We start from the raw sequence: 27,914 nt of genomic DNA, 5'->3' as shown, positions 1-27,914 counted from the left end.
AAAGCTCGATTTAAAACGCAACGGTTATCAACTTCAAATATTATTAATGTTCCATTTTCTCTTTTTCGGTGTAAAAATGCTATTTCCAAATCGTTACAATTATGTCCCCTACCTCTCTCCGTAGCAGCACCCAGTCATTGCTCCGAGCATGCGCATTGCATTCCTTCAGCTCAACTATACTTGCTTTCCACGCGTGTGGAAGATTCACACTTTAGGAAAAGTCAGTTTTTAAGACAGTAATTGTGGTTATAAGACTTGTTTGTCAGCACCATGGGAGGACAGACAAAGGGCAAAAAGAAAAACAAACCGAAGAGGAAAGACAACCGCCCAAAAAGTGGTAATTTTAATTAAGTTTTTCAACATTTTGCTAGTTATTTACAGTACATAACGCCAGCCTCTCAGACAGCAAGTAGTCGAAATGAACCTGATATGCCTTGATTACAACACGTGACTTTACCAGACTAAATGTGACAGAACTAATGTTGACCATCCCTCTTATCTTACCACAAAAGATGCAGGATTTGTTGGATTGTTACCCCAGGAAAGGATGAAAGTAAGAATGCACGAAAAAGCCAAGAAGAAGACAGCTGAGAAGTACTCCGTGGAACAACTACTAGAAAAGGTGACATGGATAAGATTTCCACAACGAAGACATGACCCAGATCAGTCATGCCTTTTTGTTTTTAAATCTGATCATCTACTGTATGTTTGTTATGTCATGTGATCATCTGTTGTACAGACAGAGGAATGCATGGACTCTTTTGACTTTGAGATGGCTGCCCTTTTCTGCCAACGAGCCCTGGATGTGGAGTCTGACAACCTGCAAGCTCTAGACATGCAGGGGCACATCTGCTCTGAACTAGGAAACACGCAGAAAGCTAAGGAAATATCCTTTATGCACTTTTTTTGTTGCTGTGTGCAAGTCAGTAATTGAAGTCATTTAATTGAAACATGCTGTTTGGGTGAAGTGATGCTTGTAGCTTCCTTGACCAATTCTCTCCAAGTGTTTCTGCGTGCAGTGGAGCTGAGCCCAGATGTAGGCCATAGTAAGTACATGTACCTGGGACAAATCCACACAGGTCAGGAGGCTGTGGACTATTACACTAGAGGAATACAAGCCCTGCTGGCTGCATTGGACAAACAAGCACAGACCACAGTGAGTACACAGTCACACTCACTGCTTTACTTACTTATACATTTTCTGCATCAATTAGGGAGCAATCTCATTGCACCTAAGCCTTAATGCTAATGTCATGTTTTTTAACTTCACAAGATGGTGCTGTTGGACAGTGTATGGAAATATCTATCTATCTATCTATCTATCTATCTATCTATCTATCTATCTATCTACAGAAACAGAGATCTATACAGTGTCAGTTCAATTGAACAGCACTAAATGAATGACATGGCAGTGGACATACTCAGAGCATAGATATTACAGTGTTATGCCAGGATCTATATTCTTCGTATATCTTTACAATCTATCTATAATTCTGTCATCTTGATCTGTGATTTTACATTAGTATATTTTCTATAAACAACATCTATTGCATGTCTGTCTGTCCTGTGAGAGGGATCGTGCTTTGACGTGTTTCCTGAGGTTTATTCTTTCCCCGTTAAAGGTTTATCCATATTCCTATCTGAATCGAGGGTCTAAGGATATAGTCATATGCTGTGAAGATTATAAAGCCCCTTTTAGGCAAATTCCATTAGTGATATTAGGCTGAATACGTAGACTTGATTTAATTAGCATTATCTCAATTTTGAGTGCCTTTAAAAGAAGACCAAATATTTGATTCCATTGATTGAGAAGTAGAAAACTGAATTATCTCAAGTTACCTACTTTTGCTAAATTCATTCTTTAAGTAAGCACCCAGAGAATATTTCAGCACACAGAGCATATAATTAGGATATATTGTAATAATGGCTCAGCTTTAAGGTGTTTTTGTTAAAATAACAATGTCTTGTTTTTTTCCAATTGAATTCACGAGTTGTCTAACCTACATAATGGTATGTTTATAATTGGTCTCATTTTGAATAACTACTCTTACAGTATTCATAGTAATAGGATGAAAAGGTTTGACTCGAGTAGCTCTTCATTTTTATTAAAACTGTTATATAAATGACAAGGAAAAGGCATGAGATATTCTGTATTATTATATCTTGATAGGCCTTTTTCACAGCAGACATTTTTAACGTGTCAAAGTAGGAAAAGCACAGGTGTTACTAATAGCATTAATAATGAATCCATTCTATCTATGTCCCAGTAATCCATGACAGTGAGCCAGCGTGCACAATATCAGGACCTTGAAACTGAAGCAATTCAGCCATCATTCATTTTGTTATTTACAACTGTGCTTTTCCTACTGTGAAATGTCCTCTGTAAAAAAGGTGTAAGATGGAGTTTCTCTGAGAATATGCAGTGTTTACCTTCATTGAAAAACTTAATTTTTACTAAAAATCTTCATGCCATGTTTGCTATCTTCTGATTTATTATACTTGCTAGAACTTTTGACACCTTCCAAGACTTCTACCCTTTGCTCTTTTAGCAGGCTCAGGCTGGAGCTGCTGCCCCACCAGATGAGGACCCTGAGGTCCCCACAGCGAAGGATGTTTGTGTAGCCTACTGCTCCATCGCTGAGATTTACCTAGCAGACCTCTGGTATTGGAGCACACACAATTACACTCTTGACCATTTCACGTTGCTGTTTTGGTGATGAGTTTAGATTGGTCTTTCTTTCTGTGTGTGTGTGTGTCTGTGTATGTGCGTGTGCGTGCGCGCATGTAGCATGGAGGAGGGAGCTGCAGACAAGTGCAGAGAGTTCATTGAGAAAGCGTTACACTATCACTATGACAACCCTGAAGCTCTGCAGCTCATGGCCAGTTACCTGTTCAGCACAGAGAGAAACCAGGTCAGTCCACGCACGCACGCACGCACGCACGCACGCACGCACGCACGCACGCACGCACGCACGCACGCACGCACCCACACACACTAAGTATGAGTTATCACCACATTAAAGCAGGAATCTGCTGAGTTAATTATTCTGAGCAAATTGAATTGTATGCCATTAATCAGCAGATGGACACGTACATTAACACGCACACACACAGACAGGTCATGCCGATAGGAATGTTAATTACTGGGCAGATCATTGAGGTCATATAGTCATCTGATAAAGAGAGAGAGATGAGCAGCCTATTGGACTCAATTTGGAAAAGAATCCACAAAGCCAAGAACTTTGCTATATGAAGCACCTGACAATGAGTTTGCAAAAAGGTATGAAATGAAAATGAAATGTTCTCTTTTGTTACTCATTTTTAAAAATATTGCATATTCAGGAGATATTTAAAGTGTTGCTGCATTACCAGTCGTTATTAAAGGCAAACGACATTCAAGGCAAAAGCTTTCTGCGAGAGACATTAATGGAGCATGCTTCAGAATGTGTTCTATTTTGTTTTTGAAAGACTTTAAAAAGTGGTAGAAAAGTCCCAAAGGTACCTTTTTCAGGTCACTAATGGATCTTTTGAGTTGAATAAAACACAATCTCGATCTATTTACAGTTCTTGTATGTTTCAGAATAAGGTGTCATATGAATGTTGTAGTATTGTACAGTACAATCACTGATGTCAAGTCTGGCATTTCATATTTTATAAGACACAATAACCTTTTTCCTGTTTTTTTTTGTGTGAACAGTTTTATATAGAGGGTAAAAATATAGTGAAAATTGTTCAATGTCCTCTGTGGATTGTCCTGAGTGACCAGTGCATCATTTGTGGAAAGGCACTCTTCTCTTTTGAGCCTTTCATACAGTTTGTCAATGCCATGAGCATCACGGATAAAATTAAATTCACCTCCTTTGTATTGGCAAGGTGTCAGCAGGTGTCAAGAATTATTCTTTTTTTTTTTTTTCTTAGATTCTTCTTATATCACAAAAGTAAGAAAAATGACTTTCTGTGAAGCTAAAGTGGATCTGTAATGCCAGTTATAAGCTGTAGGGGTCAGACTGGCTCCAGTCACACTTCATAGCCTCCCACATCCAGCTTATTTTGAAATACTCTGTTTATATAAAAAAAAATATTTTGAAAAATAAATTATAAAAATGAACTAAAATTAATTCAAAGGTTTATTGATATCTATAGAGCGTTCACAATCCTGTAAAATGTAAAACCTTAATTTAATCTCATCAAATTCTTTCCCTTTTAGTCGATTTGCTTGCCTTCATCTGTGTGTATATGTGCAGGTCATATATGTACGTGTGAATTTACACATATATGCGTTTTTGCTGTCTTCAGGAAGGCAGAGAATACCTGTTGAAGAGTGTTGGATTGTGGCTACCTTCCCAGAAACAGAGTGCAGCTTCTTCCAGCGCAGAGGAAGACATGCAGGTGAGTTGGAGCTGTGCATGGTATTTCTCTGACAGCAACCAGCCCTCCTAAGATCCCAGTTTATTTATAAAGCACTTTCAACTAACGGGATTGTCACAGTGTGCTTTGCAGCCAGCACAAACATAAGGACACCAGTAGAGATAAAAAGTAAGAGATAATGAAACAAGGGATAGTAAAAAAAAAAAAAAAAAAAACAACAACAAATACTTCACAAACCTGTGTGACTGTGTGTGTGTGTGTGTGTGAAGAGAAAGCGGATATGAAAGCACAAGGCAACACCAGGGAGTGTGTCAGGGATAAGAAAGCCAATTACTACAGGGAATTTGACAAAGAGAAAGGAATGACTGTAATGTCAAAGTTAGGGTAGGTTCTGAATGACACCATATAAACGGCACCTGAGTTTACATTCAAATGCGGAGCAAATGTGATATAAGAGGGGCTGGGATGATGATTTGAGACAAAAATCCCAGTGCCACCACTGTTATGACTCTTATCTTCACGAGCAGGTTGATCTGAACGCATCCTGCCGACACTTTCGCTGTGATTAACAATCACATAGTTGCAGAATGTTTTGTACCTTGAAATTGGATCGTGTTATTATCAGACAAAGGAAGAACTGTGTGTGTGTGTGGATGCTTGTGTAAACATTCACTGTAGAGGTGTTGTCCTTTTCCTCCAGAATCAGATCCCTCCGTACGAGTCTCGCATCACCACGGCCAAACTGCTCATCGAGGCAGAGGAATACGAGGTAAAATGTTGCTGTTGTTGTTGGTCGAGTATGTTTCATGGTGGGAGGGGGGGGTGTGGTGTGTGTGTGTGTGTGTGTGTGTGTGTGTGTGTGTGTGTGTGTGTGTGTGTGTGTGTGTGTGTGTGTGTGTGTGTGTGTGTGTGTGTGTGTGCGCGCATGTGTTTGTGTGCTTTCCTTTCTAGTGAATAGCACTGAAGGTGGGAAGGCCATGGCTGGTCTTTATCCCCTCCAGAGTTCAGTGTCAATAATTGAAGAGTGGTATTTACAGAGAGGGACAGGGGTAAAGGGGCGCACGGGGGGAGGAGGGATGAGAAGAAGGTAGGGGGAAAAAAAAAATGAAGCAAGCTCTACTCTGATGAATGGCTGCCATATCTGTGATACAGCGCACTTCTAAATCACCAATCATCAATTTTCAGTATTAATGGCCTTGATTTTAGTGGCTCACCGCCTTCAGTTCAGTGCTAAAACCCCTAACAGTCATTAACGCTTGAAATCATTTTCTGTCATTACTGCCACACCAACAGCAGTTCAGCTATTTTCTGTTGTGATCTAGCGATTAATTTGTAGTCACTCTTGTTGAGTGGTTTATGGTTATCACTGACAGGAAATGAGAACAGTGTCCTTCCCCACCCCCCACCACCACTCCCAAACGGCTCAGCTGCAGTTATATCTTTTGTGTGTGTGTGTGTGTGTGTGTGTGTGTGTGTGTGTGTGTGTGTGTGTGTGTGTGTGTGTGTGTGTGTGTGTGTGTGTGGGGAGAGATGGGCTGTCAGGTATATCAGTAAAATGACAACGTCTCGGTCCACAGTTTCTGACATGTCGTTTGTCTTCATCCTCCTGTTGGTGTCATCAAGCCCGAAACACAAACTGCACACATTCGGAGTGCTTTATAACCTGAATATTTTGCCATGTATGCATATACGCATCCACGCACTAGTTTGGTTATATTTGCTTTTAGCTATCAGCTATGTGGAAGTTTCTGATGGAAATTGTGCTTAAGGGTAGAAGCAGAGTAGAAGCAAGCTATTTTCTGTCCGTCTCCCCCAGACTGGGATTTAGCCGGATTTGATAGGAACATCCTCACTTCTCTTTCCTTGCTATATTCCTCTGTCTCTCTCTCACTCACACACATACATACACACACACACACACACACACACACACTTTTGTGCTTACTATCTGTCCCTGTGGACTATAAATCTATTCACAACTCTAAACTCTGTGTAAAGTTGTGTGCTTCCAGTCTGTATAGTTTTTCCGTTTGAAGGCTACATTCTTAGCAGGGTGCCAGGATGCAACGATTTGTCTGTATTTTTTCCCCCTATTGAATATTTTGTTTGGTTCAAACCAAGCCAAGGCTTTTAAAATTTGATTAATATATTTGCCAAAGAAACATATTAAAGCAAATTTTGTATTTTCTTTAGCTGCATAGATAGTCAGCTATTTCTGGCATACAATAGTTCTAAGTAAGAGGTAGAAGAACTCCAGTGTTCTTTGCCCAAAAAGCACTTGTCTGTCTCTGTTGGAGATTAAGCTCTTATTCAGATGAATGAAGTTTGGCATTGATTGTACATTCGATCTATTATGTGGTTTTAGTTTGAATTGGAGTAAATTAGGTATTTGCCAAAAAAAAACATGTCAAACTGATTACTTTGGCCACATTTATCTGAGTGTATGATATTATTTTGTTGTTATTGAGGGAAAATATCATAGTGCATGGTGGTGATTAAATCACAAAAAATGTTTTTTCCCCCAAAGAATGGTTGGTAGAGGCAGCATCTCATCGTTTGTGATCACTTCACTAGGTGACAGTCTAAACAAGAACATCACACATTAAACGTATGACCTTTGCTGTCTGAAATAGCACCTCTGCCCTTTTTCCTTGACGATTTCTTAGGGTTTATTTCATTAAAGCTTATTAATATCTCATGACATTAATGGATGTGGTCACCAATCCAGTGCCAGTGGGCAGCCTCTGCATTTGTAATGATAGACCCAAAATATAAAAGTGTGCCATGGCTTTCAAAACAGTTTTGGTGAAAATCTTTTAAAAAGATTGCTCTACTTTCAATTTTTAAGTCGAGTGCACATGAAAGTAAGTATGACTCAGAGAGTGGATATTTTATGATACCATGACATCAACTGATGATAAAAGTGTTTCGCTATGTAAGTGTCTCATGCTCTGTGTAAATATATTGGCATTGAAAAAAAAAAAGTGCTGCTCTTCCCCTCAGTCTTCTGTTTCAGCAAGACGTGGATCTCTGCCACTTAATTTAGACGGAAAAAAGTCACCCAAAATTGTTTTTCAAGGTCTTTTTTTGTGCCTTTGTTTTATTGTTTTTGAGAAGAGACACTTGAATGCATGCCAAATGTGTTTCTGTAGCTGTAATGGAAATTGAAGTACATGTGGGATGCCTGAAAGCAGCATAAGTGAGACAACTGTGAAGGTATCATTGTCCAAGAGCTTGATGTTTTGTTATAAGTATTTCTGAGACAGTTTGTATAGTGCTCAAACTACTAGTTAATTAATGGATTGGATGACGGATAGAAGATTAATTGATAACAGTTTTCATAATTAATCAGTTGTTTTGAGTCATTTATTAACATTATGTAATTGTAAATGAAATATTTGGGATTTTGGACTCATGGTTGGAGAAAAGAAGCCATTTGAAAGTCCTACTGGCAGCAAACTGTGATGAGCATTTTTCACTTTTCAAACTAGTGATTAGCCAATCACCAACAATTTAAATAATTTGTTAATCGTTCAAGTCATTTATCAACCAAAAACACCAACTGTTCTCTGGGTTCATCTTCTTCAGGGTGAGGATTTGCAGCTTTTATCCCTGCTTTTATATAATTTTAAATAGAATATCTCTAGGTTTTGGATTGTTAGTCGGACTAAGCAATCAATCTGAGTAAGTTTTTCAATACTTTTTAAAATGTTCCAAACTAAATCAGATATTTAAGATGATAAAGACAATATTTGATAATGAAAAAATTATACTTTTACTTGTTTATACTGACATGTTACTTCATGTTTTAATAAAAAAAAAAAAAAAGTGCATTGTAGTAACAATACAGGCCTCAGAGTTTTCTCACTGTCACACACAGACACGCATATTACCATCATCACCCATCACCACCACTAATTCACTTGCCACATAGCAGACAGACAGACAGACGCCCTCCCCTGACAGCCATTAAGGTGTCTTTTTGGCGTAGTTGTCACAGCAGCTGATGGTTAGTTACTTGTCATTGTCACTCTTGTTTGCTTTCATGTTATTCATTGAGCATTTCTGTCCTCAAATTTAGCTCACAACGGGGCGCAGCTTGTACTTTCCAATGTTGCTTGCAAGTACAGTTAGCACTGACATACCCAGGATTTATTTACTTAAGTGTAGATGTCCCTGTTTGTGCGTGTGTGTGTGCGTGTGTGTGTGCGTGTGTGTGTGTGTGTGTGTGTGTGTGTGTGTGTGTGTGTGTGTGTGTGTGTGTGTGTGTGTGTGTGTGTGTGTGTGTGTGTGTATGCATGATTGTTTGTATGGGTTTCTGTGTGTTAGAGATACGGCTTGCCCTCTCTTGTAAAGTGATTTGTCTTTCTCCTGTCTCTGCTGTGCGCTCTGGTAAAATGATTCTGTTAAACAAAATTGCCTGAAGATTACACACACACACACACACACACACACACACACACACACACACACACAAACTGCACACGCACACAATGGCTATTATAAATGAGTTCCTCCCCAGAGTGCTTTTTTTTTTTTCTTTAACAGCTTGAAATAAAGAGGACAGCATGTACGTAGTGTATTTTTTGTGTGTGTGTGTGTGTGTGTGCGTGTGTGTCTTTGCAGTGCACCGTTGTTCATGGACCAGTTTTGCATTGTTTATTAAGATAGTTTTTTGTACCCTTCCTCCACTTTTCTCACTTTTTCCTTCGTAGTACCCCCTCTCTTCCCCTTATCTTCACGGTAATATTAATCTTGTTGTTGTTTAGAGCGTGAAGCGGCTTAAGGATCTCTGAATCTTTAATCACTCGCCCCTGGGTTGACCAGTGTAGTTAGGAAGGAGTACAGTTGGAGACGATATAATGGTTCATTGCGCACTTATCCTGGCTCCCAGATATTTCTTGTTCTATTTTTGTTGCTCTAAAACTGCCTGTTCTATCAGTTGTTTAATACCCAGACAGATCTTTGCTCCTATCTCTCATATCTAGTGCTTGGCTCGAATTACTGTGTGCACATTTTTTTGTGTGTGCGTGCGTGCGTGCGTGCGTGTGTGTGTGTGTGTCTGTCACATTGGTGTGATACAATGAAAGTCAAGTAGATAATTCTGACGCTGGGCATGAATCCATTCATCATCAGCTGGGATTAGGTGTTTTTGTTTGTGTATTTTTAATCAGTCATTAATTAATTAAGGACAATGGGTTTTCAGCTGATAATTGGTCTTGCAATCAATCAACTGACTCCCTGCCACGCACATCTGCACACTCTTAACGAGATTCTCTCAATTAACCTGACTCTCTCTCAGTCTAACCAGGCAGCTGACCTCTTTATCGCCACCGGAAGCACGTAGGCTTAATGAAAAGAGAAGAGAACTCCAAAGAGCGGGAGTGGAAAAAATTAGGAAGCTCTGCAGCTAATAAGACTGCCTTAACAAGAAACAAGTGCTGCTTGTTGTGCTCACGGTTGTGTGTAGCTTTGGTGTTGTGTGACTGTGCGATGGTGTGTACGTGTGTGCACAGGTACGTGCATGTCTTTTATTCTTGCCCTTCACCATGGGTGATTGGCTAACAGTCGCCTCCAACCTGAAGTTGACAAAAATCAATATATCATCACCTGGGGTCTCTCTCTCTCTCTCTCTCTCTCTCTCTCTCTCTCTCTCTCTCTCTCTCTCTCTCTCTCTCTCTCTCTCTCTCTCTCTCTCTCTCTCTCTCTATACACACATACACACATCACAACCACAGGGTCCGCAAGGAAGGAAGCAGAGCAAAACAAACACACAGCCTACTTTAGTCAAGGTCTGTTTTCTGTAATAGAAACTTCCCACAGAAACTGACCCAGACAGTGGTGCACTATGGCAAAGGTCACCTAACATTAAACTCCTTTGCAACAGTAAACCTGCTCTCAGAATGGACTGATATTTAGGTTTATCATGAATCCTATAGAATGGGGTGGACACTAAGAATATATTGACTGTTAAATGTCGGTAAATGGATTAAAAGGACTATCGTACAGAGTAGCCAAAGTGACTATTGACTGTATGATAAGCACTGGTGAGTGTGTCTATCGACGGCCATGTCTGTTGTCTTGTTGGTATCGACGATGTTGTGTATGGGACACTGCCCTCATCGGCGCTTATCAGGCCCTCTGATCACTCTGATTGATCGAGCTGCCTGGGAGATGCACAACACTGCGAGCAAAAACGGCACGTATCAGAGAAAGAGACTACGAGTCTGTACGGATGAATTCGTTAAACCTATAAAGTAAATTTCTGATATGACTTTTCTCTCAGATAATTTCAAATCTCACTTCAGCCTCGTAACCCTCTTTTTCTGTCTCTCTCTGCATTAGATGGCGGTTGATGTGTTGGAGGGTCTTCTGGAGGAGGATGATGAAGTTGTACAGGTAAGCATTGAAGTGATGGCCCATCGGTTTTTGTCTTGTAGAAAAAGTGGTGGTCAGCTTTCACTCATGTTTTTATTTTGTATTTTTTCATTTCCGGTTGTCAAAATGTTCTGTGCCTCTTTAAATACAAAAAGAAAAACCCTAATAAATCTGCCCTCACTGAGTGGCTGGAGAAAAAGAAAACAAAATATTCCACCTAACAAGAAATCGGTTAATATGAACACAATGTAAGGCTTAATGAACGAAGCCAAACCAAAATTGCAATTTAATCCTGTTATCAGGCCTGTCTCTCTGGACTAATTGACCATCCTTGAACAAACTCTGAGTTCTGGTGTGTGTGTGTGTGTGTGTGTGTGTGTGTGTGTGTGTGTGTGTGTGTGTGTGTGTGTGTGTGTGTGTGTGTGTGTGTGTGTGTGTGTGTGTGTGTGTGTGTGTGTGTGTGTGTGTGTGTGTGTGTGTGTGAGTGAGTGACTTGATTTTTATGTGTCCTCTTGCAGGCAGTCTTATTATTGTGATTCAGTAGCCCCTGCTGGATTAGACCAACTTGTAGGCAAATATTTCATCACCGCAGTGGGAAGAAGAAAGCCTCAACCTGAGCGCTTTTAGCTACTTCTGCTGAGCCAGTGTTTATGTACGTGCACAAAGATGTGTCTACACACCCACGCTTTTGCATTGTTTGCTCTCAACACTTGGGCGCTCACACGGAGTATGATTGAGAACTTAAATGCTTATTAGAGAGTGGTGTAAATGGCAGTATTATCTGTTCTTTAGTTGGAACTTTGTGCTGTCAGTGTGCTCCAAATGCCCACTGCTAGTGACAGAAGAAGTGAAGGTGTGCCACTGAGTGTCAGATAGAAGAGCACAGCAGTCTCTCTCTCTTCCTCTCTCTCTCTCCCCCCACTCCCCCTCAGGCTCAGCCTCCCACACACACCCCTCAGCTGACAGATTGAGAGCAGTCATCAGGGGTCTGAACTTTTAAACTCACTCCAGAGACGTACAGCTGTGTCACTTGATTTGAGCAGCCCTACAGCCAATCACACATGCATACAGTCGCCAGTTCTAATGGTCGGAAAGTGTTTTGTCAGATCATATCACATTTATGTTGCTACAGTCATATTAGTGATGTCAGAAGTGTATGACAGACACGTTTGACTACATTATGCTCTCTCTCTCTCTTCCCCTCTCTCTTCCTCTCTTTGTCTTACTCTCTTTCTTATTTCCTCTCTTAAGAGCTGTAGATAAGTTGTTAGCACTCGCCTACGTCTCCTTGCTTTTGCGTATCTCAAAGTTGGAACCTTACTTATAAAATGTTAAGTCTGCACAAACAAGTGAGCCAGTTCCTTGCAAATCTGGTTTCAAAGGTATTCTGTTCATTCATGATGCTTTTGTTCTTCCTTCAGCAGCACCATATGGGAACTAAGATGTGCCTTCACTTTGAAATGACAATAGTCCCAGTGATTTGATTGACAGACGCAGCGTTTATTTTATTATGTGTGCTTCTGTCTGGGGTTGTGGAAGGGTAGAATGGATTTTCTGAAGTTCTTAATTAGCTAACTTCCTCATGTTTTAATGAATTTGGAGTGAAGATGCACAGCAAAGAATTTTCTAGCCTTGTTGTAGTTGTTCTTGAAGACATGCAGTGGTTCTCATTTGTGAAGAAGTTAAGAATTTAAGTGACCCAATTTCCCTCTTTCTCTCTTGAATATACATATACAGAAGGAGACATGTTTTTTCTAGGTTCTACATTCACAGAAAAAAATGTTTCAGTGATAAAAAATGTCATACTTCTGGTTCTGCAACATCACCACATTTATCCACTGCTGCTGTTGTTCCGATAAGTATGGCTGCAGGGGGTAGCCTCCCACTCAGCATGCTGAGCGGCAATTCTGAATTCAGTGTGGCATGCCTTGATGTGTTTGTTAGCTAAATGGTTGGTTTGGCAGAGGTGCAGGTCCCTACTGCCTCTGCCCTCAATGAATAATGAATAAAGCTAATATTTGTATCTTGATGCTTGAATAACAGTGGGTGGGTGATCTTTGGCCTTAGATGAGAGGCGCACACACACCTCCAAGTTCACTGACAGTTGAACGTGATTGTGTTTAGGGGTGGAAGAGCAAGCGTAGCACACTGTATGTGATTATGTAGGAGAAAAAAAAAGTGTGATTATGGAAAAGAAGGCAAGCAAGCTGGTTTTGATGTGTTTCAGCATACTGACTTACAGTTAAAAATATGCCTCCACTCACTGTTTGAACTCTGGAGCAACAGGATTATTCCAAAATAATGTTCTCTGAGTTTTATTTAACATAAATTCATCAGATGCCAAGTTCAGTCAGCCGGTTAAGAGGCCCTTAACACATAACTCTACATGGTGCTCTCTAAAATTAAGCAATGCTCATACATCTGGTGTCAGAATCTTGCAAAGGGTTGAGGGGGCTAAATTATTACCTAATATTTGCAAATACATCGAGCTTGGGTAACAGCTTTGTGTTATGCATGACATTTGATAGTTTTGGCAAATACACTACTATGTTATAATTAATGACAGCTAACCTAGTGGAGAAGATTATGACATTATATTGTTCTCCCTGTGATTAATCTGGCAATTCACTGTTGCCCCATTCCCATTCAGCTGTTGGCATGTTGTATAAATGAGGCATGGTTTTGAGATAATGGCCAGTCATTTGCTACACTGATGGATCTAAAGCTTTGTATTTAAAATAAAATTATACTATTGGTATCTTTATGAAAATGCAGCAATTACACCTACATGATGCTTGAAGATAGTTCTTCAGATAATTGCACATTGACTGTAGTGAGTGGATGCTTTTCTTAGTAAGTAGTCATTGTAGCTGCAAAAAAGTAACGCATAGAAAGAAAATGAGATGTTACCACACCATGACATTTAAAAAATGAGCAAAAGAAAAAATGGGGTTATTTAAAATGACACCTGACAATTTCAGCATATTACTGTTAAAGTGGGAAATACAACAAATAACTGAGGAAGCAGAAGAATTTATTTCATTTATAAACAGTATACTGGTATGTATTTGTGTGAATGTTATGTGTCATTGAGGCACAGTATTTTCTCTAATACAGTATTGTCTTCAACAACAAGTGCATGTATTTCATATTAATATTGTGTCTCTCATCTTCCAATAGTGTGTAGCAGTGTAATGGACAGACTGCATACATTTTATTGCATTACTGGTCATATAAACTACCTGTTATTTATAGATGCTGTTTTGTTTTGTCAAAGTTGGTAATTTGCCTGGAAACACTGCAGACCTTCACATCTTAGCATCAAGCGATTGCGTCAGTCACTAAACATGTGCCCGTCTTCAGTAGCACACACCTTTCACCTTTGTCTGACAAATGTACAGCATTTTCTGTTAAAACATTGTTTTTTAAATTACATTTTTGTATCCATAATGTGATCAAAACATGGCCAAAGAAATAATAATTCCACAGGGTTGATTCTTGAGGTGTTTCTGCATAAATACCTCGTCAGGTACTTCCACAATTCCTATCGAGGCAGAAAGACACTCATATGAAATATTTTATGATTAAAATGATGTGTAGCATAAAATAACAGTTAGATGAAGAGAATATTTTCCTCCTCTAATTTAATAGCAAGGCTAATATTGTCCACAGCGCAACCTGTGAGTATGATATTATTTTATATGCAAAGAAGATATTTGCCTGAGGGAATTTATTTTGCATTTTATTGTACTATGTTTTAGTGCATGTTTCAATAAAGTAATTGAATTCTTTTGGTATAGAAAGATAAAAAAAACTAAACAAATTATTAGTAACAGATGGTCAAGTCACTGGTTTGAATTTATTGTGAAGTTACAGTATGTGCACATATGCATTTACATTCATGCAATATTTGTAAATAAGTATACTGTATACCAGGATTGGATCAGGTTGACCATTATTATGTGAGTGATGGATTGTGCATTTATGTGTGTGTGTGTGAGTGTATGTGTGTCTGTGTGAGTCCATGTTATATGTGTGAAACTTGTGGGATTTCATGCAGACTTCCTCCGTGAGGGTTATAAATCTGTTTCCCTTGTCACAGCTCACTTACTGCAGCAAAGAATATTTTCTCTCTGTCTGAATCTCTGTGCCTCACACCTCCCCAACCCGCCTCCCTTTCTCTGTGCCTCCCAGGTGTGGTATCTCTCTGGATGGGTGTGCTACCTCCAGTTGGAAAAAGCAAAGGAGCAGCAAGAGGGAGAAGGAAGAGAAGTGACTGACGAGGAGAAGGAGGAGTGGAATGCATTGAAGGAGGCGGCCCGATCGTACCTGACCAATGCTAAGAAGGTAATCCAAGTCAAGATAACCAACATAAAATCTGCCCACAAAGCAAAAGATTACTGCTTTTTAATGACGCAGACACAGTATTGTGGTTCCTCTCTTAAATGAATACGGTGGGCTAGTTTTTGAACAGCGCATGGCCAGTGGTTACTCAAGGAACGTTCTTAAGTAGAAATTAGACATACTTTACTATTTACATTGCAAGCCACTTCAAATACAACAAGACTAGGAAATATTGTACTTTTCAGTTTAATATATTTATCTGACAGCTGTAATATCTACATGTGATGATTTGTTTTAAATGACAGAAAACTGAATAATTTTTAGGTTTGGACAAAACAACACATTGTTGCCATTAGATGCCATTATCTCCTTTCCTTTGGTAATGGATTATATCTCATGCCAATGGAGATAAGAAAAGAACCATTGAAGCACCTTTCCTTAGTATTTAGAGAGAAGAGAGCAATTTAAATACTTCTGGGTCATTGCACTCAATGAGGAACCTTCCTACGCAAGAAAGACAATTCGAAAGCCCAGGTCTTTTATTTATTACAGAATATTGTTATAATGTGGTATTGGTATTTTAGAGTAGAGGATCTATATACTTCTTCCACCACTGTGCACGGCAACTGTGGGTGCACTGTCACAATAGGTAAGACTCCCAAGAACCAGTTCTTGTCAGAGAAGGAGTACATGCAGTACTGTGAACATCAGAGGATCCTAACTAGGCTCCATTGTTGCCACAGAAATGTCTTTTTGTACAATCTCAAAGAGGTTTAAATATAACCTTGTCTCTCTCCCGTTCCCCCTGACACACACACACACACACACACACACACACACACACACACACACACACACACACACACACACACACACACACACACACACACACGGAGTGATGTGTCTCATTCATTCTGTCATTCTGTCAGGGAGCAATGCCTCTATGGAGCCGTGATTCATGTTAGTCTAAAATCCAATAGGCTTGTAAATCAGACAGCACAGACTGAGAGATGGCAGGCCCCACCTATGATTTTTTTTTTCCTTCTCTTTACTTATCTCTCCTTTTTACCTCCTACCCATCCTCCCTCCTCCTTTCCCGCCCTGTCGTAGCCCTCTACAGATGAGTAGGGGCAGAAGAGTGGGGATATATTGATGTCTGTCTCTCTGGCCAGCAGTGTAGTGACAGGCCTGTCTAACCAGCATCCACTGGGGATGTCCACAACTGAGACAGGAGCGGGTTGGGCTTTGAGCTGCCAAGAGAGAGAATGGAACAAACTATGTGGAGGAAAATAAAGGCACAGGGTGCATATAGATTTTGAGCGGCCAGCTTTGTGGCGACTTAAAGGGGAAAAAAACAAATTGAAAAAAAATAGAACTGAGAAATAGGGAGAATTAAGTACTTAGCTATTTTTGTACGGAGAGAAAGAATGCAAAGGAATAAAAAGGTGAAAGACTGGTAAAAGAATTGGGTGAGGCATCAGAGCGTGACAAGTAAACAGCGTAGCTGTTTCTTTGTAGAGTGAGTGAAGCAACAGGCGCAGAATAATGTGAAAGGTAAATGAAGACCTTGAAAAGGTGAGGTGCAATGTGGATAGAAAACAGCCCCCCTCATGGTGCACTTAATTCCTCAGCTCGACGCTTTTGCTCATACGTGTGTGCGTTTCACTCGCACACACACACACACACACACACACACATCTACACTGTGTGGTCGAGATTCTCCCTTGTTTATATCAGAGCTTTGTTTCTGAGAGTCACTGTGAGAGTTAATTATTAACGATGAGTCAGTCTGCTAGTTAAAATGGGCTCCAACATGGAAATGAGGCCTCAAAGCCCAACGGCTTGTTTTGGCGCCAGTCCACTTCTCTGCATACTTTATGACTTTGCTGTGTGTGTGTGTGTGTGTGTGTGTGTGTGTGTGTGTGTGTGTGTGTGTGTGTGTGTGTGTGTGTGTGTGTGTGTGTGTGTGTGTGTGTGTGTGTGTGTGTGTGTGTGTGTGAGAGAGAGACAGTGAGAGAAAGCATGTGGGTATGCGTAGGTGCACCTTATGTGGATGCACATATTTAATTATAGTTGTGTGTGCCAACTTGCATATCTAATTATTTAAGAAACATCTTCATTATTCATCTCTTCTGTGATCGATACACATGCACGCTCAGACACACACACACACACACACACACACACACACACACACACACACACTGTGTTCGGCTGATGTGCCCCTAGAAAAGGAATGATACAAGAATGGATGGGTTGAGAGGACGAGAAAGAAGTGTAGGAGAGGAGCAGGAGGGTGCGCAGGAGTGGGAGAATGAAAGGGGAGGCGAGGAATGGAACAGATTGGATGTGTGTATTTGTGTGTGTGTGTGGTTGTGTGGGTGCAGGGGTTGTAGCTGGTGAATAGTGGCGAGGGTAAAATCAATAGTAAACCGGACGTGAAATGGAATTTGAGTCTCAGCCAGATAGGGTGCGATTGAGGAAGGATCTGCAGTGTATGCGCAGAGGACAATGTTAAATGTGTGTGTATGTGTGTGTGAGTGTGCACAAAGGCAGCTAGGGCAAACAGAGGTCAAAAGCTTTACTATTTGATGTGGCTGAAAGGGTATCCCATGAGCACAGATTGTGGGTAGGGTTGGACCAAGGTGTGCTTGTCATGTAATTTTAATGCCGAGGATGTGACTGGAGGACTGAAGTGTTAAGGTGTGTGTGTGTGTGTGTGTGTGTGTGTGTGTGTGTGTGTGTGTGTGTGTGTGTGTGTGTGTGTGTGTGTGTGTGTGTGTGTGTGTGTGTGTGTGTGTGGGTCAGCCCTCTTGAGACTTACATACCCTGTTCACACTCAAGAAGGTCTAATCTCAGCCAGTGTCACACCCTTGCCAGTGAAGTACGTGCATGTTTGTATGACAGAGTGAGACCGAGAAGTTAGGAGGAAGAAAATTTGTCGAAAGATTTTAAGAAATGTTTGCTCTTTTACTAATGAAGAGATGTAGAGTAGGAGTGCTCTGTAGGTCTAAAAAAAGGGATGGGGAGAGCAGGATTGAGGATACAGAGGGAAGATGAGAGGAGGGCATAATTTTGGCACTATTCTGCCAAAATGGTGTGTGTGTGTGTGTGTGTGTGTGTGTGTGTGTGTGTGTGTGTGTGTGTGTGTGTGTGTGTGTGTGTGTGTGTGTGTGTGTGTGTGTGTGTGTGTGTGTGTGTGTGTGTGTGTGTGTGTGTGTGTGTGTGTGTGTGTGTGTGTGTGTGTGTGTGTGCAAGCGCGAGTGTAAGATGTGAAGGTATAAGGAGGTATCTGTCTCCTTGACAGGAAGGTCATTTGGTGAGAGTGTACGAGTGCGAGCGAAAAAAAGCCAAAGACAGAGTGTACGAGGTGTAAAATGGTCAGGAGACAAGCCGGGAGAATAGAGGCATTAGGAAATGAAATGAAAGAAGAGGTGAAATGAAAGGGGAAGTTAAGCATAGATGTGGAACAGAAGGTGAACAATGATGGAATGATTAGGCTTTCACCACGTAATCAGCCTGTCTTTATTCCTCCATATGAGTTGTAGAAAAAGGTTTCTACCAAGAAACGAGGGGAAAAAGAATTAATTTAGGTGTGAAGGGTACATTAGTGCTTATTATTACACTTTTGTCCACAGCATACTGGACAAAAGATAAGCACTTACAGGTAAAATTATGCTCGACCATACAGTACTTATATTCAAAGAACTTAAATGTAGCGAAAGAAATGACTTAAAGGCGTACTTGAGATTTTTTACATCAGTACTTATTTAGTTCTTTACTATTCCACAGTTTCTCTTTCTTTTTTACTTTTTCACTGTTAAGTCTGTACTGTGGGCTGCAGTAATAATGACCATAAACAGGGTGACACCTCATTCAACTCCAGAAGCACTTGCCCACCTCAATTGAACATAATTCTGTTTTGTATTAGATTCCTTAGGCCTTTCAATTCTGTTACCAAGAATTGTAGTTGTTACTGTCATTATCATGAAGTCCAACTTGCCAACAAGTTTCTTCACTATGAATGCTACCATGTTGATTTATGCCACATTGTGTCACTACATGTCTGGAAAGTCTGAGCTCAGAAGTTTTAAATTGGTTTCCCTGTTTAGAAGTTTGCTAGTTCCGAGCTGAGCAAAGGGCATTGCATTTAACAATATGCTTAGCAAGCAGGAGGACATTTTGAAAAATGTTCACTCAACAGTAGATAAATACTACGTAGCCCTTTTGAGGAAATGGGGGAGAAAAAAAATTAGACACTGGAGAAAATAAATAAAACCTGGATGGAAAACAAAATTGATGGTTTTAAAAAAAAAAGAGAGAAATATTTTGTGTGGAAAAAGTACTTAAATGTAAAACCCCAAGGGTCAAAGCACTTCTGGGCAATTTCTTCCCATGTTGTTTGGCAAACTGTAAACCCTGAGAAAAAGAGAGGTTCATAGAGTTTTATTTTGACTATGGCCTTGAATATAAACACATTAAGTCCATGCTCGGTTCTAGGCATGATTTTCAAATAAGTGAAAGACAGCTGAAGAGGATACTTAGCATTAGGGGATATTCTCAGTGCAAAACACACTCAAGCTTGGCAGACCTAGTTAGTTGATTTCTCTACATTTGGGATGCATCCATCAGTAACCGGGAAGTTACCAAAATACTGCATATAATACTGCAATATTTTGACTTGAGATTGTTTTAAGGTGAATGATACTCGACTCTGTTTACATCCATTGTACTAACTGTGCTAAGAGTGTACAGCCACGATAGCAGCTCTGTGTGGTTGTGCTTTAAAAAATAGATTAAAACTAATACAATATTCTGTACTTACTATCTAACTAAATGTCTACATGACTGTGAGTCAGTTGTAGTGTAATTTTTATTATGAAGTTCTTACATTACATTTTTCCCCTGACAAATACACCCTATATAATAAGTAACACTGAAACTAACGAAGACTTAACTAACAATAAACATTTTTAATCAATAAAAACTAAACTTTTTGACCAATGATGGTGCTGGAGGAAGAGTCGGTGGATAACCAAAGTTTTTATAACTCATCCTCCCATGAACGTCACTCCTTCCAATTGTTGTCAAAATATTTCACTCTGAAACACAAAACGCCAAACTCATGGTGGTACTAGAGGAAATGAATAGGATCCTCAATGTATTCATATGCTGTGGAACTGTTACGCCTGTGCACAGTTTCATAGCAATTAATTCAATAGAGAATTTCAGCCTGGGACAAAGTAGTGGACAGACCATCCCTGGAGCCGTGGCGCTAGGATGGCAGAAAAGAATAGCAAGTAGACAGTGAGAACAACTGTGTCCTGCGTGTTTAATATGTATAATATGTTGTGTGTGTGTTTTTGTAAGTTGTTACGCCGGTCGTCAAGTGTACTTTGGGCTGTGACATGGGGGCTTGAAAGTAGAGCAAAGTGGACCATGAAAAAGTTATACGATTACATACACTCGCACACACTCTCACACACACACACACCCTTTCTCTCCCTCCCTCTCTAGGCAGCTCTCTGGGCCGTGAAAGTGAGAAGAGAAAACATAGGCTGTTGCAAATGAGAAATGCCTGTGTTTTTTGCGACGGCGGTGCTGATCTCAGCAGCGTTCGGTGCAGAATGTGTAAAGAATAGCTCCTGTTTGTTTAGCTAGCTGAAAGCATCACAATGAATAATCACATCCCATCGAGCAGACACACTATGCTATTGATTCGTAAGAAATATCACCACATATAAAAACTATTTCATAAATAGCATTCAGTGTTGTAGAACTTTTTTTTTTTTTTTTTTCACAGGTTCACTGTATTTATTACATTATTTCTCTTATGCAACTCATATGAAAGACACCCAAGGCTGTAATGTGCAATTATTCTGTGTATAGAGCCAAGCGTATTGTAAAGCAATCCCAACTTTTATTCAGAGTATTCGTTGTGGATAAACATCTCCAGGCATTTAACGGTGACATTGGCAGAATGAAAAGTGTGTGTCTGTGTGTGTCTGTGTGTGTCTGTGTGTGTCTGTCTGTGTCTGTCTGTGTCTGTCTGTGTGTCTGTGTGGTGCTAAGAGGGTCAGCTCTCCTCCGGTATCAGACCCTGTGCCTGGACCTGGGTCACGCTCCACCTCCCTGGAGCTCCAACCCACAGAGACAGCATCCACTTAAATATATGCACACACACACACACACACACACACACACACACACACACACACACACACACACACACACACACCCTCTACACATTCTTACACTCCAAATGAGTTCCCATGGGACTGCGTGTCTCCTGTCAGGACCTGCTGTTGCTTAGAGACTGGTCCTGGGGCAAAGCAGTCTCACACACACACACACACACACACACACTCTTCTTCACTCTCCTGGCCTCGTTACACTTTTAGTGAGAATGATGGCACTCAGCTGCTTATTGTCCATGAGCTCAAGTGGCTGTGTGTGTGTGTGTGTGTGTGTGTGTGTGTGTGTGTGTGTGTGTGTGTGTGTGTGTGTGTGTGTGTGTGTGTGTGTTTGTGTTTGTGTTTGAGAGACGAAATAGAACAATATTCCTAGATCTTATAAAGCATTCCCCACTCACCCTCTTTTTCTCTCTAGTTTTGTTTCTGGATAGAACAGCATAAATATGAATCGCTGTATCAGTTTCCCGTGCTCTGTATATGCACACACAGTGTTATGCTTTCTGTCCTTAGTAGTAGTACCAGTAGTTTTATCACCCAGCTCCACTTTGAGTTCAGTAATTACACACAAGCAGAGTATTATACAGAGATAAATCTGCTGCCTGCTTTGAGAACAGGACTTTTTTATCTTGCTCTTTCACGCCATATTTCACCGAGATAACAACTTTGATTGTGTGTGTGTGTGTGTACGTGCACATGTTCGCTGCATAACTATATGTGCTTCAGGATACATTTCTGTGTGTGTGTGCATATGCATGTGGCAACAGCAAGAGCAAGATAAATGGTCTTTTTTTGTCTCCTGTGCGGATGAACGGTGTATCAAATGTGCTGATTTGCCAAATGAAAGACAAAAACTGTTTACCAGCGTTTTGCGAGCCGTGACTGCCTTGCTGACAGAATGCAGCTGCTGTTGGATATATTTTAGACAGCCTAACCAGTACTTAGAGACTTAAAACCTCAGGGCTGCTCACTTCCCTCAACTCCAAGCTGCTGCTTACTGATGCTGTAGTGATGCACTGTTATCTCCAGTGACACAACGGAAGAGCTTCGGTCGAGAGCTTTTCAGTCACCATATCTTATTTCTTGTATTGCCGCTGCAGTATAATTTTGCACTTCATGTTCAGTCTCAACATTTCTGCTGTATAACCTACTTTCTATTTAGATTTTTTTTCCAGTCTACTCACTAACCCATTACACACTTGCATCATCCCTTTTTTTTGTGTCTTTTTTTTCTCTCCCTCTTCCCCAGTTGTACAATAAGCTGCAATGCGATGACCAGCCGATGTTGGAGCATGTGGAGCAGCTGCTAGGCGAGCTGGGAGGAGAGATGGAGGCAGAGGAGGGGGACCCACTCTTGGATGACGATTATGAACCCTGTAGTGATGAGGAGGAGGAGGAGGACGATGCAGATGCACCCATGGAACATTGACCACAGCCCCTTGCTTGCACTTCGTGATTTCACTTTCCTCCATCATGCTTCCCTCTAGTTAAAATGTTCTGGTGCATTCTCTAAAGTGCCTTTTTTTTTAACTGGTTATCCTTTTACACCAATTTATCAAAGATGAAATTTTAATTCAAGTGAGATGCACAACGAGTGGTATTAAAAGCTGCAGTCTACTCAATCTCTTTCAGTCAGTTGTTTAATGCTTTTGGTGAAATAAGTGCATACTTGAGGTATGCTTCCCTTAATCTCCTTGACAGATGTTGATGAAAGAAATTAGTTTTAGAGCTTTACTTTTCACCAGCAGCAACGGCTAAACACCTTTGAATGCTTTTACCTCTTATACACACCCACGCGTGGGTTTCTATAAGCAAATCTATATGGCACATGCGTCCACGCACAAACACACAAAGGCTGCACATTAATAACTTCTGCTCCTTTCTCTATACTACAACAGCAACAGCAACAGCAGCAGCAGCAGCAGCAGCAGCGTTTCCCTCTCTGACTGCAGTAAAGTGAAATATCTCATTGGGGTGTAAGGATTATTAGAAAACTGTGTCTGCCAACAAACAGTTGATGCTATCTTTACATGTAATGGTTCTAAAATTCCAAGTTTATGTGCAATTCTTGAATTTTTATGCTATTCAGTTTATTCTCCCGCTTTGTATTTTCCCCCTTTTTTGTTAACTCATTGCATTCAATAAGACAAGACACAATAGAGAGAATTTGACATTAACTTATGCAGCATGCGTTTCACTCTCTGCTTGACTGTTCAAAGTGTCTAGCACAAAGCCTTTCAGAAAGGAGAAACGGGCAACTTTTTTTTTTTTTTACTAGTTTTCACATTGCAGCCTTTTAAAATTCTCAGACAGGGTTATGCAGTGTAATGGCATGGGTTATGGTAATGGCATGGCACAATAATGGACCAATGCTTTTCATTTTTTACAACTGAGGTGCAGCAAGGTGAAGAGGCACAGTTTTTACATCTGAGTGGTAGACGGCTACACATGCAGCAATTTTTTGTATACAAAAAAAGATTCTAACATTTGAAACATTTTTTTGTAACCAGCAACAAAAATAAATAAAAATGTAAGACATTCACAGCGTAACAAACTACTGCTTCAGGCCAGAGGTGTCAGACTGAAAATCAAAAACACCCTACATGGTGGCAGTATTGGATACACATACCTAATATCTTGAAATCTTAAACACATGCAGTCCATTGATGTGTCTCTTGCTTTTGCTTCTTCATTTTTGCCTCAAACATAATAGGATTTTAAAACTCAGTTTATACATTCTTTGTATTCACCTGCATAAATCACACAGAACACTAGTGACTTCCTTAAGCCCTGATATATCCCCCCCCCAATAAACTGACATTTTATTCAGATGCCTTTAATAGTTGGACTGTGACGTCCATGCTGTTCTACACATCCACCACCGAGTATTTCTCCATGCCCTATGCCTGTTAACAAACACAACACACCACAGGCATTCACTGCTGCGCGGCCCCTTTGAAGAATTTCATAACCGGTAAATGGGAACGTTATCTGAGATCCTGCTCCTGATAGTAACCCAGCTGCAAGCTGAGAGGCCTGTTCGGGAATACAGGGGTTCAGATACCATCATCTGATTGTGTGTGTTTGTGTTTAAAGAGCGTAAAATAAAGCTCAGGAGAAACGTTACCGACATGATTCTGTGTGCGTATGTGTGCATGTATATATGCTGCAGATATTGATAGCTTAATGTGATATGATGTGTTGTTATTTGTGGACTGGGCTTTGCTCAGAAATATTCATGTCTGTGATGTTTAGTGTATGATAATGCACCAGGAGTACAGGCCTTGAGGACTGACTACCTGGAGCAATGCTGTCATCTAGCATCTAGTATTTATAATTAAAATGGGTTCTAGTGTGTATGTGTGTTTCTACATTTGTGTGCGTGTGTTACCACATGTGTCCGTGCGGCTCATCTGCAGTGCTGTGTGATTAATGACTCCAGGGGTGAGTGCACATCAGCGGTCAGCCCTTTCTGGTTATTCTGAGCTGACCTAGTGTGACTGGGTCATAGTGGACACAAAGCCTCAGGTGATCTCAAAATCCTTGGCTATTCTCTCACCTGTACATCAACCTCCGCACCACAGGAATATTTTCCCTTGCTGAGAGAGGGGAGTGCAGTTTCTACACAAGGACACACATTCAATCACCGGGAAAGGACACTCGCTGTTTACTCTCATTCTTTTCCACTCTATGCCCAAAATTGTTCTCTGAAAGGCCAAAGCGGCTCTCTGAGAGGCCAAAGCACTGATATAATCACAGTTGTATAAATATATAGCCACACCACAGATCTAAAAGGTTTGATCTTTTTTGTGTTTCAAATACCCGTGAATTAACAAATATGTACATTGGGGGGGGGATCATTACATCGTATGGCTAGTTAACGCCTGAGGTGTATTCATTTGTTTGTTTTTACCTGTATGTCTAGCTATCTTTGGAGACCCTAGCAGCATGTATTCAGTCTCCAGGGAAACCAACCCATAATTAGTATTTGTGTGTGTGTGTGTGTGTGTGTGCGCGCACGTGTGCCTGTATGTGTTTTTTAATAATCGACGGTAATGAGATGAGCGGAGGGGAGAATAATCCTGGATTAACAGCTTAAAAATGCATGTGTCGTCATAACAACATCCTGATTGGGACTTAATCATTGAAATACAGACACACAAACACTTAGTCACTATGCACACACACGCACACACAAACACACACACACACACACACACACACACACACTTCAACACAGCAACCACCAATTGTCCGTGCATCAGATAGCTGAATGCTACAAGCTGTGTGCATGTGCTGTTTATCCTCTGTTGGTGTATGTGTGTATCGTTGACTTAATTAGAGAGTTAAGCAGGGTGCCCCTCTGAAGGGATTAAGGGGGAAATTATCAGAATCTGGAGACTTAAAGCTGAAACCAGTTAAACGGAAACAGGAGGAGGGAGATCAGGGCTCAGAGGAGAAAGGAGTTTGAGAGGCAGTTGTGCTGTTTATATACACACATTCACAGGTTCATTTGTGTAAATTGTCCTCTTGAAGTCACACTCAAGCACTCAAATTAGCTTCAAGGTGTACAAGCAATTCTTTCAACCTCTCAAAGCCACTATTTGGATGTTTTTGAATCATAGACACTGTGTTTGGGTGCAGGAGAGGTTTTATGGATATTCTATGATACTACTGTAAGCGACAGAAATTCAGACAGGCAGGACAAAGAAGACCAAGGACAAAATCGACTCTCCTGACCTGAGGATTGACAGAAAGGAATTGCATGTCACTCATGTGCATCACTTCCTTTATGCTGTGGCCGTGCATTCAAACTGCGAATTAACAACATAATGAGAGTGATAGTTATCTGACCCATGGGTTTACCTCACAGCCACTGTGAGACGCCATGAATCAACTGGCCTCTATCCTCTGCAGTGAAGCCATTTCCTGTGTAGGATGGATTTCCTGGGTAATGGATGCAGTGTGTCTGACCTGGGAAAAGCTTTGCAGCTGATGGATTGACACAAATGGTTAATACTCACAGCTTTGTGGGGTTTAATATGATCATTAAAAGGTGATATGGTTTGTCTTAGAGTGGTCTTATTGGAAAAATGTGTGTTTTTCCTCCGATCAATATGGCAAGAGGTCAACAGTCTTTATATGATTCATTTGATTGTTTTAAAAGAAATATTTTTTGAGGAAAAGTTTCTGCGAGAGCTGTTGTTTTTCTCTTTATTGTATTCTGCAGAAACTCATTACATCTCATAATTAACTCTCAGAGAAGTCGTCTTCATCATTGATCTGTGCTTTTGGTCAATAAGGCTATTTTAGACCATCCTGCTGCTTCTATTGTCTGAGGATTGAATGTGTTCATGCATCTCTCCATGCACACAGTTTATGTGTGTGTTGTTTTTGTTTGTGTGTGTGCATAGTAATCTTTGGTGGGAACATCTGTCTCTCAGAGATAACATAACCGGGGAATTAGCCATGCTGTCTTACAACAGAGCATCACATCTCACTATTACTGCCTCCTAAATTATACCCTATTACACCTCTGTGTGTGTGTGTGTGTGTGTGTGTGTGTGTGTGTGTGTGTGTGTGTGTGTGTGTGTGTGTGTGTGTGTGTGTGTGTGTGTGTGTGTGTGTGTGTGTGTGTGTGTGCACGCAGGAGTGTGTAGGCATTGTGCTGACAGTGTCATGTCCTTGGGCGAATGTGCCAAGTTTAAGAGTATCACTGAGCCCACTACCTCCTCTAAGCCTTAAATCCATCGTAGAACAGAATTCACAGTTATTTCTACATAATACAAGTCCTACACAAACAAGTCCCTCTTCAACAAAAGAGTCAAGCGCACAGTAAAGAATAAAATAATACAACAACTGGTGTTTCATAGGATAAAAAATGCTTTTCTGGTTCAGAAATGTATACAGTAATATATGCTAAAGCTCTAAACAGCTTGAAGCCACTTATCTTTTCATATATTGCACCTGCAGCAACAACAGTGTCTCTTGACAGATTACTCTTTGAACTGTTCCTTTATGGGAGTTCAGTAGCTCACTAAAGTTAACAAAGTGACGCACCAGTGTCAAATCATCAAACATGTAGAATTCTATATGATCAAATGTAATGACTTTGTGAGGACATCTGACCTGTTTTTAATGCATTCTAGTCTTAAGCAGCTCAATCCTTTTCAACGTTATTTTGACTTATAACATTTGAATGTCATTTGGTGGATCAGTAGAATAGTTTAAATGTTATCCACGCTGTTAGTATAACTACTATTCCAAAGAGGCACAGAGATTCAGTGAAAAGATGTAAATTGGAGTGGAACAACCCAGTATTGTATGTCACACTCTGACACGACTCAAGAAAACTTTTAATGAATGTCACTGCCAGAGAAAAGGTATGGGAAGGGCTTTCTCTGTGTTATAATCCTGCAAAGCACATTGTGCTGTGAAAGTCTGTGCTGTACAACAGCATTCGAACATGTGAAAGATGTAGACTCTGAATGAGAGGAATTGAGAGGACGAAGTGTAATGGTTGCTTTTTGTTCGGCACAGTCAGAGAACAGCCGGGGGAGCTGAACGCAGCCCCACTGACCTGGTTGAATCAAAGAGAAGGGTAAGAAGCGAGACCACAAAAAAGAAAAGAAA

The 27,914-nt window shown here is 40.5% G+C and overlaps 1 protein-coding gene across 2 annotated transcripts; it reads left to right on the top strand.

The window, feature by feature from the left end:
* Window positions 1-143: 143 nt before the first annotated feature.
* Window positions 144-24,640, top strand: si:dkey-12j5.1 (uncharacterized). 2 transcript variants are annotated; one of them, XM_051405281.1, is made up of 11 exons: window positions 144-337; window positions 513-622; window positions 740-886; window positions 1,004-1,156; window positions 2,553-2,662; window positions 2,789-2,912; window positions 4,297-4,389; window positions 5,069-5,137; window positions 10,714-10,767; window positions 14,941-15,093; window positions 22,531-24,640. In XM_051405281.1, exons 1-11 carry the CDS (start codon window positions 271-273, stop codon window positions 22,708-22,710), a joined length of 1,260 nt encoding a protein of 419 aa, XP_051261241.1. In that variant the 5' UTR covers window positions 144-270; the 3' UTR covers window positions 22,711-24,640. The 2 variants fall into 2 exon arrangements, with proteins under 2 accessions (XP_051261241.1, XP_051261240.1); XM_051405280.1 differs by having other exon boundaries at window positions 145-337; window positions 2,550-2,662.
* The last annotated feature ends 3,274 nt before the right edge of the window (window positions 24,641-27,914 follow it).

This window comes from Dicentrarchus labrax, unplaced genomic scaffold (assembly GCF_905237075.1).
Source record: "Dicentrarchus labrax unplaced genomic scaffold, dlabrax2021, whole genome shotgun sequence".
Taxonomy (NCBI): Eukaryota; Metazoa; Chordata; class Actinopteri; family Moronidae; genus Dicentrarchus; species Dicentrarchus labrax.
The sequence above is the reverse complement of the archived record's forward strand: the minus strand, read 5'-3'. Positions and strand labels throughout refer to the sequence as shown.

Excerpts from the sequence above, each read along its gene's own strand:
- si:dkey-12j5.1 (XM_051405280.1), top strand. The coding sequence starts at position 271 with ATGGGAGGACAGACAAAGGGCAAAAAGAAAAACAAACCGAAGAGGAAA. Across the intron at positions 338-512 it reads AGACAACCGCCCAAAAAGTG|ATGCAGGATTTGTTGGATTG; the intron begins GTAATTTTAATT and ends TTACCACAAAAG. Across the intron at positions 2,663-2,788 it reads ATTTACCTAGCAGACCTCTG|CATGGAGGAGGGAGCTGCAG; the intron begins GTATTGGAGCAC and ends GCGCGCATGTAG.